Source organism: Macaca mulatta, chromosome 3 (genome assembly GCF_049350105.2).
Source record: "Macaca mulatta isolate MMU2019108-1 chromosome 3, T2T-MMU8v2.0, whole genome shotgun sequence".
Taxonomy (NCBI): Eukaryota; Metazoa; Chordata; class Mammalia; order Primates; family Cercopithecidae; genus Macaca; species Macaca mulatta.
In genome coordinates, this window is record NC_133408.1 from 183,985,481 (window position 1) to 184,002,066 (window position 16,586).

Consider the following 16,586-nt stretch of genomic DNA (forward strand, 5'->3'; position numbering starts at 1 on the left):
TGGGTATTAGGATGATGCTGGCTTCATAGAATGAATTAGGGAGGGTTCCTTCCTTCTTTATCTCGTGGGATAGTGTGAAAAGGATGGGTACTAATTCTTCCTTGAATGTCTAGTAGGATTCTGCTGTGAATCCATCTGGTCCTGGACTTTTTCTTATTGGTAATTTTTAAATTACCATTTCAATCTTGCTGCTTATTATTGGTCTGTCACTCTCACCACCCCTCTTCAACATAGTACTGGAAATCAGACAAGAGAAAGAAATCAGACAAGAGAAAGAAATAAAGGGCATCCAAATCGATAAATAGGAAGTCAAACTGTCACTGTTTGCTGACAATACGATCGTTTACCTTGAAAACCCTAAAGACTCCTCCAGAAAGCTCCTTAAACTGATAAAAGAATTCAACAAATTCTTTTTGGATACAAGATTAATGTACACAAATCAGTAGCTCCTCTATACACCAACAGTGACCAAACGGAGAATCAGATGAAAAACTCAACCCCTTTTACAATAGCTGCAAAAAAATAAAATAAAATACTTAGGAATATACCTAACCAGGGAGGCAAAAGACCTCTTCAAGGAAAACTACAAAATACTGCTGAAAGGAATCATAGATGACACAAACAAATGAAACACATCCCATGCTCATGGATGGGTAGAATTAATATTGTGAAAATGACCATCCTGCCAAAAGCAACCTACAAATTCAATGCAACCTCCATGAAAATACCACCATCATTTTTCACAGAATTAGAAAAAATCAATTATAAAATTCATATGGAACCAAAAAAGAGCCCACATAGCCAAAGCAAGACTAACCAAAAAGTATAAATCTGAAGCCATCACACTACCTGATTTCAAATTATACTATAAGGCCATAGTCACCAAAACAGCATGGTACTGGTATAAAAATAGGCACATAGACCAGTGGGACAGAATAGAGTACCCAGAAATAAACCCAGATGCTTACAGCCAACTGATCTTCAACAAAGCAAACAAAAACATAAAGTGGGGAAAGGACACCCTTTCCAACAAGTGGTGCTGGGATAATTGGCCAGCCACACGTAGTATAATGAAACTGGATACTCATCTCTTATACAAAAAATCAACTCAAGATAGATTAAGGACTTAAATCTAAGACCTGAAACTATAAAAATTCTAGAAGATAACATTGGAAAAACCCTTCTAGACATTATCTTAGGCAAAGATTTCATGACCAAGAACCCAAAAGTAAATGCAACAAAAGCAAAGATAAATAGTTGGGACTTAATTAAACTAAGTCTCAAAAGAAGACATACAAACCGCCAACAAACATGAAAAAATGCTCAACGTCACTAATGATCAGGGAAATGCAAATCAAAACCACAATGTGATAACACCTTACTCCTGCAAGAATGGCTACAATCAAAAATTCAAAAAACAGTAGATGTTGGCATGAATGCAGTGACCAGGGAACACTTCCACACTGCTGGGAATGTAAATTAGCACAGCCACTGTGGAAAATAGTGTGGAGATTCCTTGAAGAACTAAAAGTAGAACTACCATTTGATCCAGCAATCCCACTACTGTGTATCTGCCCAGTGGAAAAGAGGTCATTATATGTAAAAGATACTTGGGTATGCATATTTATAGCAACATAGTTTGCAATTGCAAAACTGTGGAACCAACCCAAATACCCATCAATCAACGAATGGATAAAGAAACTGTGAGATGTGTGTGTGTGTGTGTGTGTGTGTGTGTGTGTGTGTGTGTGTGTGTAAAATAGAATACTACTCAGCCATAAAAAGAAATGAATTAATGGCATTTGCAGTGACTTGGATGAGATTGGAGACTATTATTTTAAGTGAGGTAACTCAGGAATGGAAAACCAAACATTGTACGTTCTCACTGATATATGGGAGCTAAGATATGAGGATGCAAAGGCATAAGAATGATACAATGGACTTTGGGGTCTTGGGGGAAAAAGAGGGATGGGAACGAGAGATGAAGGACTACAAATAGGGTGCAGTGTATGCTGCTCAGGTGATGGGTGCACCAAAATCTTACAGATCACCACTAAATAACTTACTCATGTAACCAAATGCCACCTGTACCCCAATGACTTATGGAAAAATAAAAAATATTTGGAAAATATTACTTAAACTTCCTTATGTAGAAGAAGAAAATCCAAAACCTTAATGTTCAAAAAATTGAATTGGTTACCAGAATTTTCTACTAATCAAAGAACACCATGCCATATAGTTTTAAAGGCAAATTTTACTGATCCTCAAGGAACAGCTAATTTTCATAATATGTAAAACTTCTTGAGAATAGACAAAAGAAGGACAGCAATCCAGCTTGCTTTATAGGGCTAGTATAACAATGATAACAAGACTAGAAAAGTACAGTAGAAGAAAAGTGATTTATTGAACAAATCTCAAAAATGAACATAAATGCAAATTAGCCTAAGTATTAGTAAACCAAGTTCAGCATTGCTATTACCAAACAAAATACATCTTTTTCAGATAAAATATAATTTAAGGCAAAAAATATTATAAGCATATAGAAGGATTTTATATTTATAAAATTAGAAATAGAAAAAGAGGAGATGTATGAGTTTATATATTTAATAAATTGGACCATGAACAACATATGGGTAACAGTAATTGTTTCTCTCTAGCCATCAGATGCCCTTGGGCATCAATGTGAGGAAGAAACATCTTACCAGTATATAAGGACACAATCTGGACACCAGTCACCAACAAGCCTCTTACTGAACAGGTCTGATGGGGGAAAAGCACATTAAAACCTACTACAAGTGACCTCCCTCAAGGTAAAAATAATAGGTTTTTTACTTAGTTGGCGGTCATGAACATTAAAATAACTTTAACTTAGCAAATTATACCCTGCCTCCTTTATATTTAAGTATAAGAATGGATTTAGGTAAAAGGCTAAAAGAAAAATTTAAAGCACAAAGGCACCATCATATTGTCTCAGCTGCATTCCCTGAAATTATAAAATAGGGTCAATTCATTTTTATTTCTTCATTCTCAGAAGACAGAGAAAATAGTAATAGTCACAGACCTCAGGGATTATGGCCTTCCTCACTCCACCTCACACTCCCCTTGCACCAGAAATTAAAGAACAGGGATTGCTTCTTGGTAAGAAGTGTCCTTCCTTGTTTGTGTTCCAGTTAAATCTTACAAAAAGGGTTTAACAAATCCCATTGGGATGCCTTATCCTTCTTTCCGGTCCCTTAACATGTTGCTCACAGCTTCTATAGCTCTTGCTACCTGGTCCTACTTTGGGAATTGTATTCCTTGTGGAGACTTGATGGAAAAAAATACGGAATATATGTTCAGGTTACACAGAAGATAAAACTCAGCCAACATGGGATGGGAATACTATATGGGTTCCACCTGCCCCTGAAACAAGTGATTCTATTTGGGAGGCTGAATCTATATGAGTTCCACCTGCCCTAAAAACAAGTGACTCTATTTGGAAGGTTAGTAGGTGGGGATATTTTGGAGTTCCTGAAACTACAATAAGCTTGGGGAATCTGTAATGTAGGAAGAGGTCCTGGAAGTAATTGTATTCCTTCTTATATTTCCGATCATGAATCCTACACTGACTGAAGAAATTAACAGCAGCAACATCTTGACATCAACATCCTTCCAGAGAAAACCAGAGAGATAAGTACAGTGAGAGCCCCTTTCCCTAGGACAGGAGCAGATGGCAGTATGCACGTGGGTCTTTATCTCTGCACTGCAACACACTTTCATAGCATACTGAGACATGGTTGATCTAAGCAGAGAATAATGTCTTTTCTGAGAGCTATCCAACCTCCATTGGGGCACTTTTTCCCCCAGTAATCTTGGAATGAAAGAGTTTCAACACTAGCTTACAGATGCTTTTTACTAATTTGTGAAGCTTTATCTAACTCATATCCAGCTTGTTTTCTCATTTTTAGTTGTTAAGCCTGATGTAAGTTTTTATATTATCCAATCTTTATTTATTACACAATTTCAGATGGACTGTTAATAAAAAAATCACAATGCAAAATGTAATTCTTACCTGTTAATGCCAAATTTCTGCTATTTATAGACTTAGCTACTAATTTAAAAGTTTTCTCTTTTAGATATACCTAATGTAGATAATTTATTTTGATACATTTGGTGTTGAATTTCTTGTTTAAATTGTAACATAAAAATAGTTGTTTGTGGGGGTTTCCTTGTAATTTGCTATTGCTCATGAAATTCAGTAGTGGTTTTATAGAACAATGGACCTAATTGACTGCAAACTAGATTTCTGTTCAATAAGAAGAAGAGTGACCCAAAGGATTTATTTTTAAATGTGAAATTCTTTTTTCTGAGCTATTTAAACATGAGAATTATCATATTCGTGAGTCCCTTTTATTCTAAATTTTTGTGGGTACATAGTAGGTGTATATACTTACGGGGTATATGAGATGTTTTGATACAGGCAAGCAATGTGAAATAAGCACATCATGGGGAATGAGGCACCCAGCCCCTCAAGCATTTACCCTCTAAGTCACAAAAAATCCAATTACACTCTAAGTTATTTTAAAATGACAATGAAGTTATTGACTATGGCCACCCTATTTTGCTAACAAATAATAGGTCTTATTCATTCTAATTTTTTTGTACCCATTAATGATCCCCACCTCCTCCCAATACCCCTGCTACCCTTCCCAGCCTCTAGTAAACATCCTTCTACTCTCTATGTCCATGAGTTCAATTATTTTGATTTTTAGGTCCCACAAATAAGTGAAAACATGTGATGTTTGTCTTTCTGTGCCTGGCTTATTTCATTGAACATAATGATCTCCATTTCCATCCACGTCGTTGCAAATGACTAGATCTCATTCTTTTTTATGGCTGAATAGTGCTCCATTGTGTATATGTACCACATTTTCTTTATCCATTCATCTGTTGATGGACACTTAGGTTGCTTCCAATTATTAGCTATTGTAAACAGTGCTACAACAAACATAGGGGTGCAGACATCTCTTTGACATACTGATTTCCTTTCTTTGGGGTTTATACCTAGCAGTGGGGTTGCTGGCATACTTGTGAGTCTTTTTAATAGTCTTATCAATCCAACCAGGTTACATGTGGCAGCAAACAAGTACAGTCTTATATGCCCTCAGTCAAGACATATAGCAGAGCATAGTACATGTTCAGTTAATACCTGTGGATTTATATTTTGCGATGTAGCTACTCGGAGATGGGGGAAGATGAGATGACACCATTGGTCCTTCTATTTTATTGTGTACCTTTATCTTATAAAATTTTAGAAATAGCATTGTTATCTTCGTTGGCCTCAGATATTGCAAGAAAGTTGAAGTGAAAGTGAGTAACACTTTTCTATGCATTTAGGACCACTGAATCCTATTGTTGGAAGGGATGTTGGCATTCTTCTAGTTCAACTTCTCACATGACAAAGGAATCCCATCTTGAATAGATGGTTAATTAATCTATGAATTAAAACACTCACCGAAATCAACTTCATTCCTAATAAAATTACTAATTTTCAAGAAGGCAATTTCAATTATTATCAAATTATTTCTTGACTAAGATAATATCATCTTCCAAATAATTTCTATTTTGAATTACGATTCTTTCTTCAAAGCAAGACAAAAATTTATTTACTTTTGCTGATGAAATCTTTCAAATATTATCAGAAAATTAGAATGGGGAGTTCATTGATAGCAACTCAATTATGAATTTTTCTTAGGTTTTTATTTTAGTGAAATTCAGATGGATTATGGACTAAAGAAGGCTGTAGAGTCAGGCGAAAAAAAAACCAAGCAACAATTTAGAAGTTACAATGATTCAAACCTCAGTATACCCTCTTTGCTTTGGAAGAATTTTAAAACATTTGATAGGCCACAAAAAAAACTACAGAGTCACCATAATAATAAGTAGTTATTTATTTTTATATGATGGTTAAGAAGCTATAAAATATGTTAAACATTCTATGAATATAAGTATATGGTTAGAGTTTTAGCTCTAGTTTTGGATAGAGATCAGTGTTTTTTTGACCCATCATGAAATAATTCAGCCAGCATTTAGATTAGACTAGAATAAAATAGAAAACAAGTGCATTACACAGAGTAAAGATTCAATTTTATATATATATATATATATATATATATATATATATATATATATATATGTACTCGTGTGTATGTACTGGGTAGACATTTATTATTGTAGGAATATAGCAGAGTTTTGGAAATTTCCAAATGTAAATAAATAAATCATATGTAACAATTTCACTACTAGGTATATATCCAAAAGAAAGGAAGTGAAAATATCAAAAAGATATCTTCACAGCCATGTTTATTGCAGCACTATTCACAGTAACCAAAATATGGAATAAACTTAAGTGCTCATCAATGAATGAAGAAAGAAAATATATATATACACACACATATACACACACACACACACACACAAAATGGTATATTATTCAGCCATGTAAAAGAATAAAATCCTGCCATTTGCAGCAACATGGTTGGAACTAGAGGTCATTATATTAAATAAAATAAGCTAAGCACAGAACAACAAATATTGTATGTTTTCACTTATATGCGGGAGCTAAAAATGTGCATCTCATGAAGACAGAGAGTAGATTGGCGGTTACCAGATGCCAGGAGGGGTAGCAAAAGGGAAACATAAAGAGAAGGTGATTAATGGGTACAAACATATGGTTTCATAGAAGAAATAAGACCTAGTGTTCAATAGATTACAAGAGTGACTATAGTTTACAGTAATCTATTGTATATTTGAAAATAGCTAGAAGAGAATAATTTGAGTGTTTCTAACATAAAGAAAAGACAAATATTTAAGGTGACAGATAGCCCAAGTACACTGATTTGATCTCTATAAATTAAATGAGTATATTAAATTATCACATGTACCCTAAAACTATGTACATCTATTATGTATCTATTAAAAATTGTTAAAAATAAATTTGCAAAAAATAGAAAAAATATATATACAAATAAATAATATAAATACACATTTATAGTAGAAGAAGGGTGTAGTCTAAGAAAGGTGACAGGTAACTACATTCTGACAACACAGAGTAGACCATCTAAGGGTACAAAAGTCAAAACACAAAGATCTCTGTTTAAATCCAGCCAAAGTTGGGGCAAACTGCCATTCTTTCAACTTAATTCAAGATTATGCGATCAGTAAAAATCACAAGTTTAACAAATAATTCATATAAAAAAGGCACAAATTGGTGAGAAGACCTGATAGCAGGATCATTGACATGTTTGTCATCCCTCTTTCTATCCTTATATATAGACATAGACACTAGCACACTTCCACATGCATGGATATAAGTACCCTGCAATGAAGGAATACAGAGGGCAAGCATCTGGTGTAATCATTACAAACTGAGGAAAGAGTCCATGCTATGAAGGCAACTTAAGTATTAACGTATTTTGAACTGTGATGCAAGTATATTTGAAAATAAGATGTAATGAATACTATAACATCATACTGACATTGAATTTATCATAGGTGAAAAAATTTCCTTGTGTTTCCTTTGTAATGCATAATTTTCTCTTAGTGACTAAGATCAAAATATAATTGGAGGTGTTTTCTTAGGAAACACTCAAACAATAATACGTACAGTTGCAGCATGCTTAAACATTTGCCTCAGACATTCAGACTTGGTGAGCTCCTTGTTTCTTCTACAGGGAAATGGGAGGAAATCAGACTTCCATCACAGAGTTCCTTTTACTGGGATTTCCTGTTGGTCCAAGGATTCAGATGCTCCTCTTTGGGCTCTTCTCCCTGTTCTATGTCTTCACCCTGCTGGGGAACGGGACCATCCTGGGGCTCATCTCACTGGACTCCAGACTCCACACTCCCATGTATTTCTTCCTCTCACACCTGGCGGTCGTCGACATCGCCTACGCTTGCAACACAGTGCCCCAGATGCTGGTGAACCTCCTGCATCCAGCCAAGCCCATCTCCTTTGCTGGCTGCATGACCCAGATGTTTCTGTTTTTGAGTTTTGCACATACCGAATGTCTCCTGCTGGTGCTGATGTCCTACGATCGGTATGTAGCCATCTGCCACCCTCTCCGATATTCTACCATCATGACCTGGAGAGTCTGCATCACTCTGGCATTGACTTCCTGGACTTTAGGAGTCTTACTGGCCCTTGTCCATCTAATGTTACTGCTATCACTGTCCTTCTGTGGACCCCAGAAAGTTAACCACTTTTTCTGTGAAATTACGGCTGTTCTCAAACTTGCCTGTGTGGATACCCACATTAATGAGGTAATGGTTTTGGCAGGGGCACTGTCTGTGCTGGTGGGACCCGTCTTTTCTATTGTAATATCTTATGTTCATATTCTGTGTGCCATTCTAAAGATCCAGTCAGGGGAGGGGCGCCAGAAAGCCTTCTCCATCTGCTCCTCCCACCTCTGTGTGGCTGGATTCTTTTATGGCACAGCCATCATCATGTATGTTGAGCCCCAATATGAGAGCCCCAAGGAGCAGAAGGAATATCTCCTGCTGTTTCACAGCCTCTTCAATCCCATGCTCAATCCCCTAATTTATAGTCTTAGGAACAAAGAAGTCCAAGGTGTTCTAAAGAGGATGCTTGTAAAGGAGAGAACTTCATGAAAGCCTGAAAGAATAATAAAATAGCTGGGTTTACTAAAGGGCTTTGAGATTACATCTGAACCCATACCTACTCAGGATACAAAATCACACTCTAAGGAACCCCTTCTATCTTCTTGAAATGTTCCTATGAGTACCTCCGGAGAAAGCCCATTCTGCTTTCCTCTCTCTAGCATTGAAGGTCGGAGCTGTACAATTAAAAAAATATATTTACACTAGCTGTATAGTGTACATACTTTTAATATAATTATGTGAAATGTTCTGAAAGTTGGAAATAAATGTGCATCTTTTTGTTATGTAAATAGGACTCAAAGGCCAATTTTTGTAGAATAAAGATACAGGCGTTAAGAGAGACTGATAACAAAGTCATTATTTAATTATTTTAAATTTAGAAAGTGCCATATTGAGGCCTGGCGTGGTGTCTCTTGCCTGTAATACCAGCACTTTAGGAGGTCAAGGCAAGCAGATCACGAGGTCAGGAGATTGAGACCATCCTGGTCAACATGTTGAAACCCTGTCTCTACTAAAAATACAAAAATTAGCCAGGCATGGTGGAGCAGACCTGTAATCCCAGCTACTCGGGAGGCTGAGTCAGGATAATCGCTTGAACCCAGGAAGTGGAGGTTGCAGTGAGCCGAGATCGCACAACTGCACTCCAACCTGGGTGACAGAGCGAGACTCCATCTCCTCCATCTCCTCCATTTCAAAAAAAAAAAAGTGCCATGTTTAAAAAATAGATCTACATAGAAAATATTTGCAGATGTTTTTCTAGTGACATTTTCTAACGTATAATCCACGTAGATTAGAAAGAGCATGAGCCATGTCTTCACAGGAAAGAGAATAGAGAATATAACTGTAATGCAACTACGAAGAAAACCTGGGCAGATGTCATGCTAGTAAATATACAGACATATTGGAGCCTTCTCTATTCCTTTTTCTCTGCTTGTGGAGTGCAGCGGAAGGCCATGGGATGTAGAACTGAGTGGAAGAGAGCACAATGGGAATAACAGAGCTCATGAAAGAACTATATGTTTTCTCTCATGGGTTTGGTCAATTGTCTCCTATTGAAAATGATTAAAACCCAGAGGAGATAATCCTGAAAAGTAAGAACAGACCGCAAGTGTTGTGACTAATTGACCAATATTACTAGAGCTGGAAATTATCAGGAATAATTTAATTTTAAATTAAGATATTTGAAGTAATTTTAATAAACTTTTTACTCAAACATGAAACTCTTCCACTTAGTTATAAAGTGATAGAAAATAATAGTGAAGAGGTATTAGGAAAGGATGTATAAAGATACTTCTGTTTCTCAGCTCTTCTCTCAAATTAAATATAACTTAATTAAGCCTAAATATGCAAACTGTGTAAAAGGGAAATGTTCAACTTTGTTAAAAAGATGTTTTCTGTGAAAAAGTATGTTGACGAGGAAAATACATGGATTTTTCTCTCACAAAGCATCCCTTTTGTTAGGACATCTGTTATTGCAGACATGATCTCATAACCAAAAAAAGGGAGGGTAAAAACACATGTACTTTGTGTTCAGCTAGACCTGGGATTTTACAAAGTTCTGCCAGTTGCTAGATGTGGAAACGTTTGTAATTTACTTAAATTCTTCAGAAGGTATTATGTATACAATGAGGTCAGTAATGCCAAGCTCACAGATTTGTTGGGAAGATTAGAGGAAATATATGAAAATGTTTAGCAAGATCTATAACTCATAATAACACAGTAAGCAGTATTCATTAATGTTATCCACTACATATACTTATTATGTCCTTAAAGAACTAGAACAACAACTTATAAATGCAATAACTAAATATCAGATTTCCCACTTTACCAGAAAGAAGCAGGAATGTTGCAAAATTTAGCTTTTTATCTGATACAAAATGCCATGATGCTAAATAATTTATGAAGTAAATGATTCACAGAGCTTTTCCTTTGCAATCTCAGTTCTCTAAAAAAGTAATGAATATTTTTAAATACATGGATAAATACAATTCAAAATTGCTAAAATTCGTATATGTGTGTGTATATATTACACACACACATCAGTGCTAGGTCCTGGAAACAAAAGGATGAATAGGGCACATTTCCTATTACTTTATTCATGGGTAGTGGAAGAATTAAATGGATACATGATGGAAATGAACAACTTATATAATAAGTTAATAGCTGAGCTCTGCACAGGATGCTATTGTAGCCCAGAAGAAGGATAACTCCCCCAGAATGGGAGTGGTTCAGTAAGACTTCCTGGAGCGGAAGGCCATCTGAAAGCAGAAGTAAGAGTTAGCCATCAGGGGCTGGGAGAAAGGTGTGGTGTGGCAGGAAGGGGTGTTCCATCCAATGAGTGAAAGAAGCAAAGACTCAAAGCGAGTAAGCGGCTTGTAAGCTGCGGGGGAAACAAACATAGCTCAGGGTTTTCCAGGTGTAAAATACAAGGCAGGGACTGATGAGAAGTGAGCCTGGAGAGAACGAGCATGGAGGAACACATATTCCAGGCTAATGACCCTGAAGTACAGCCTATATGAAATGTGAAGCCAGATTATAAGTATGAATATGCCAAGTAATCAGACCTGAATTTAGAAAGATCTTCTGGAGCTATGAGAACTGAGTATTTGAATTGACCAAACTGATACCATACTGTAATATAAAGGCTATCGTATCAGTTGAAGTAAGAAATGCTGGCAGAGGCTGAACAGAGTACACATGAGAATAAAGTGGGGGTGATTTCACTGGGAGATGAGAAGGTAAAATGAGCATAATTTGGTGGTTGGTAAGTATAAAGAATAAATGGAGGGAAGAATTTTTTTTTTTTTTTCCCCGAGACGGAGTCTCCTACTATCAAGCAGGCTGAAGTGCAATGGCACCATCTCTGCTCACTGCAACTTCCACCTCCCAGGTTCAAGCGATTCTCCTGCCTCAGCCTCCCAAGTAGTTGGGATTACAGGGGTGCGCCACCATGCCTAGCTAACATTTTGTACCTTTAGTAGAAATGGTGTTTCACCATGTTGGCCAGGCTGGTCTCAAACTCCTGACCTTGTGATCTGCCCACCTCAGCCTCCCAAAGTGCTGGGATTACAGGCGTGAGCCACCACACCTGGCCGAAGAATTTTTTTAAAAAACTTTTTAAATTAAAGACACACAGAGAAATGCATAAATCATAAGTTAAATTCAGTGAAAGATCATGAAGTAAACACATTATGTAACCACTTTCTGGGAGGAGAAATAAAACATTCTGGCCTTCCAGGAGCTACCGTCATGCTCTCTCCCAATTACCGCACCTTCCCTCCTCCCAAAGGATACCTATTACCCCAACTTCTAACAGCGCATATTAGCATTGTATTTTCTTGGACTTTATATAAATGGGACATATACATAGTGTACATTCTTTTCTATCTGCCTACTTTCACTCATTATTAACTTTGTGAGATTCATCCAGGTTGCTGTATGTAGCATAATTTATTATTTTTATTTGTTTTATAGCATTACATTGCACAAATATTTCATAATTTATTCACCACATTCCTGATGGATGTGAATTGTCTACAATTTTGGCTATAACAAATAATTATTCCATGAATGGTATTATATGCACCTTTCAGGAGACATATATAATCACTTCTCTTGGCTACATATCCATGGAAATACTAGGTTATAAAAACTCTAAACTTCCGGTCAGGCGCGGTGGCTCACGCCTGTAATCCCAGCACTTTGGGAGGCCAAGGTGGGCGGATCACGAGGTCAGGAGATCGAGACCATCCTGGCTAACACGGTGAAACCCCGTCTCTACTAAAAACACAAAAAATCAGCCGGGCATGGTGGCGGGCGCCTGTAGTCCCAGCTACTAGGGAGGCTGAGGCAGGAGAATGGCATGAATCCGGGAGGCGGAACTTGCAGTGAGCCGAGATCTTACCGCTGCACTGCAGCCTGGGCGACAGAGAGAGACTCCGTCTCAAAACAAAACAAAACAAAACAAAAACAACTCTAGACTTTCATCTGCTTTGGATTGAACTCTTGAAAGTCAGCCTATGGAATTGTTATTATTATTTACTCATGACCTGCAGTGTGCCTCACACTGAGGTCTATATTGTAAATACAATGATGAGCTCTCTCTCTCTCTACATATATAAATACAGTTTCTGCCCTTTGGTGTTTCATCCCTCCTATCTTTCTCCTTGCTGGTGCTATGAACCTCTGACTTGGTTGGATGACCCCAAAGCCCTCTTGTACGAAGTTCTTTCTCTTGCACCATGATGTTTTCCTGTGAAAACACTAGCCCTACTTTTCTGATACTTGCATCTACCACACCTAGAGGCATGTGGAATCATCTGAATCCCTTCCAGAAAATAGGCAGACAGCCAGGAGCCAGGAGAGCTGCCCCAGGCTCTTCCATTTAACCCGAATACTTCTTCATCACTCACTTCTGGCTCAACCTTCTGTGATGCTTTATGAAACTGTCCTGCCTAATAACCCCTGCCAAACATGTAAGTGGGGATTGCAGGGTAATATTTCCTCCACTTTCAGATTTATTTTCTTATTCTATGCAATAACTCTCTGTGATTTAAGACAACAGTGGGAAAGCCAACATATACATGCATGTGACCACTTATTTTACCTATCTTCCTTTCCCTTAAACTTCACTGGGACCAGAGAAGCTGACTCTCCAGCACTCCAAAGTGGCCTTCGCATCTTAGACTGAGTTCATCCTACCACTTGCTTTTAGAAACTTTAGTGGTTCTGCTAACCTGTGTTCCCCCAAAATAAAACCTGATGTAAAAGCTTATACAACATCATTTAATTAAAAGTGATGGGGTTGGGCGCGGTGGCTCATGCTTGTAATTCCAGCACTTTAGGAGGCCGAGGCAGGTGGATCACCTGACGTCAGGAGTTCGAGTCCAGCCTGACCAATATGGTGAAACCCTGTCTCTACTAAAAATACAAAGATAACCGGGCATGGTGGCATGTGCCTGTAATCCCAGCTACTCCACAGGCAGAGGCAGGAGAATTGCTTGAACCTGGGAGGCGGAGGTTGCAATGAGCTGAGATTGCGCCATTGCATTCCAGCCTGGGCAACAAGAGCAAAACTCCATCTCAAAAAAAAAAAAAAAAAAGAGGGAAAAGGGATGTGAGGCAAGAGAGGAGGGGGGAGAAAGCTCAAAGGTGCCTTGCTAAAGCTGCCACTGCTTGGTGTCAAAAATAACTGATTCCTCTATTTCATGGGATTGTTTTCTGAGAGTCCTTGTGAAATACTGGTCTTAGAATGGGTCCATTCGGGAGTAATCAGAGTGAGTAATTTAATTGCTTGCCACTGCCTCCTGTTGGTCAAATATGCGTCTCACTCCATGGGGTGTTAATTATCCCACATTAAAAATTGCACATACATCATGGCCACCAATTATTCTACACTGACTTGTGCTCAGGGGTAAAAGAAAAACCTCAGATCAGAAAGCAAGAGGAATGTAAAGTGGCAGGAGAAGAAGCACTCTTGGGTTATTCCTGTGTAAAGTCGATTTGATTAGAGCCCAGTGTAGCTCATAGTAGTGGCTGAGATGGGACAAGTGGACAAGGGTTCCAGAAATCTGAGGTTGAAAGATCTGAGTTTGTGAGCAAGATGTGTCTGTTACAAGGAATAAGTCCATAGAACTAGAATTTCATCTGTTAGCTAAGTATGAATTTAGAATTTTTTTTTTTTCTTTTTTTTGAGACATAGTCTCCCTCTGTCGCCCAGGCTGGAGTGCAGTGGTGCAATCTCAGCTCACTGCAACTTCCACCTCCAGGATTCAAGCGATTCTCCTGCTTCAGTCTCCCAAGTAGCTAGGACTACAGGTGTGTGCCACCATGCCTGGCTGATTTTTTTGTATTTTTAGTAGAGATGGGGTTTCACCATGTTGGCCAGGTTGGTCTCGAACTCCTGACCTCAAGTTCTCCGCCTGCCCCAGCCTCCCAAAGTGCTGAGATCACAGGTGTGAGTCATTGCATGCACCTGGCTTACAAATCTTTCTCTTAGACAATAGCTGACTTTTATGGGCACTGTGTTGCTTTGGATTGAAAAGAAAAGAAAAAAATTCTGGCTGTGAAAATCTGGGTATAGATTGCCTCTTTGTGCTTGCATATTTGCTCTAATTATCTTAAGCCCTTTGGAAAACTCTAAGTTTGAATAATTATAGTGTGGCTCTGTTTGTAGCATGTAACTTATTTTCAAAAGAGAATCACACGGCTCCCTTCTGTGATTATTAAGTTTTTGCATTTCTCATTTCTGTTTCCAGGAATAGAAAATCATCTTATTACAAGACACCTAAAAATGCTTGGTGGAATGTTAAGCAAACCAACATCACTTTAAATGCAGAGCTGTGTTTGCAGGAGAGTAAATAAAATTCTCAAAAGGACGAAGATTAGACAGAAAACAAATGGACAATTTATGAGAACACAAGCTAGCAACCAGCAGAAAAACAAGTTAGGAAAATGGAAGGCTATACTTGCTTTTAGGGTATTTGTCAATCCCCCAAATCACAGATTAAAATGACTCCAGAGGTCATATTCTATAAACCTTCACCTATGTAATGTGTTATATTAGAGTAAGAATGCCTTCATAAAACTGGAACCTCTACCCATTGCTACCAAGAATCAATAATAAGAATTGTGACTGACAATTTTGATTGAAGCTAAGGAATTCAGAGGAAAATAAAATATTACTTAAATTTGTTGAAAGAATTAACTGCCAACCTAGAATTCTACATCCAGAAGATATAATTCAAATTTAAGATGAAAGAAAGATGTTATTAGATAAGCTAAGAAAGAAAAATGAAACATCTAAGAGTGTTCACGCACTTCGGGAGACACGGAAGGAGATCTTTTTCTGGCTGAAGAAATGCTCCCGATGGTAATGAGTGATTGTGTTTTATGCTCCTGAACACAACGATTTTTTTTTGTCCTTGGTTTTCTTAAGTGAGGCTGTGATATGACCATGATATGCCTATGTTATATTTCCTTTGCGTTTATCCTGCCGTGAATTGCTAAACTTTCTAAATTCATGGAAGGGTTGACTTCACATATTAGAAATGCTCAGACAAAATGTGATTTGAGCCCACTTTATTTTCTCTTCCTCTTGGGAATATGATCACGTTTTTTCCTGAGGTGGAGTCTTGCTCTGTCGCCCAGGCTGGAGTGCAGTGGCACGATCTTGGCTCACTGCAAGCTCTGCCTCCCAGGTTCACGCCATTCTCCTGCCTCAGCCTCCCGATTAGCTGGGACTACAGGCACCCGCCACCACGCCCAGCTAAGTTTTTGTATTTTTAGTAGAGATGGGGTTTCACCGTGTTAGCCAGGATGGTCTTGATCTCCTGACCTCGTGATCCTCCCGCCTCGGCCTCCCAAAATGCTGGGATTACAGGCGTGAGCCACTGCCCCGGCCTTTGATAGACTTTTAACATCAGCCTACATAATCTGCTCCATTTTTCTGCTATTTTGCTTTTATGTGTTGATCAGAGGTTCTGAGGTCTAGTACTAAGCCCTCCTTAGAGTTTTTCTCTCACAATTGCAATGCTGCTTGACCCCAACATTGTTTGGAATCTGGGGTTCACTGTCTACTGGGAAAGTAGAATAGCATTGCATGTATCCAGGCTTTTGTGCTGCAGTTCTAAACAGGGGGCCTGGTTAATGTGTGACACCCTCCTTTGGTACTGTTTGGCCCCAGTGATCTATGGAGTCTGGGGAGGTTTGGCCTTTAAAAATCAAACTGCCATGGAGAATGCTCTACCCAAAATTTTGGTTCACGGTCTTCATTGGATTATCTGTTGGGGCAAAGTCAAACCGGCAAGCTGGTATTGCTATCTCATGGCTAAGGTTCCAAGCTATTGGAACAAGACAAGTCTGATTGTCCTCACTATACAACTCCAGTACAATGTTGAATCAAAGTGGTGAGAGTGGACATCCACGTA

The 16,586-nt window shown here is 38.1% G+C and overlaps 1 protein-coding gene across 1 annotated transcript; it reads left to right on the forward strand.

Moving 5' to 3' along the window:
- The first annotated feature begins 7,716 nt into the window (after positions 1 to 7,716).
- OR2A25 (olfactory receptor family 2 subfamily A member 25) lies at positions 7,717 to 8,649 on the forward strand. Its single transcript, NM_001193974.2, is given in 1 exon segment — positions 7,717 to 8,649. A coding segment is annotated over 1 exon segment (933 nt).
- The last annotated feature ends 7,937 nt before the right edge of the window (positions 8,650 to 16,586 follow it).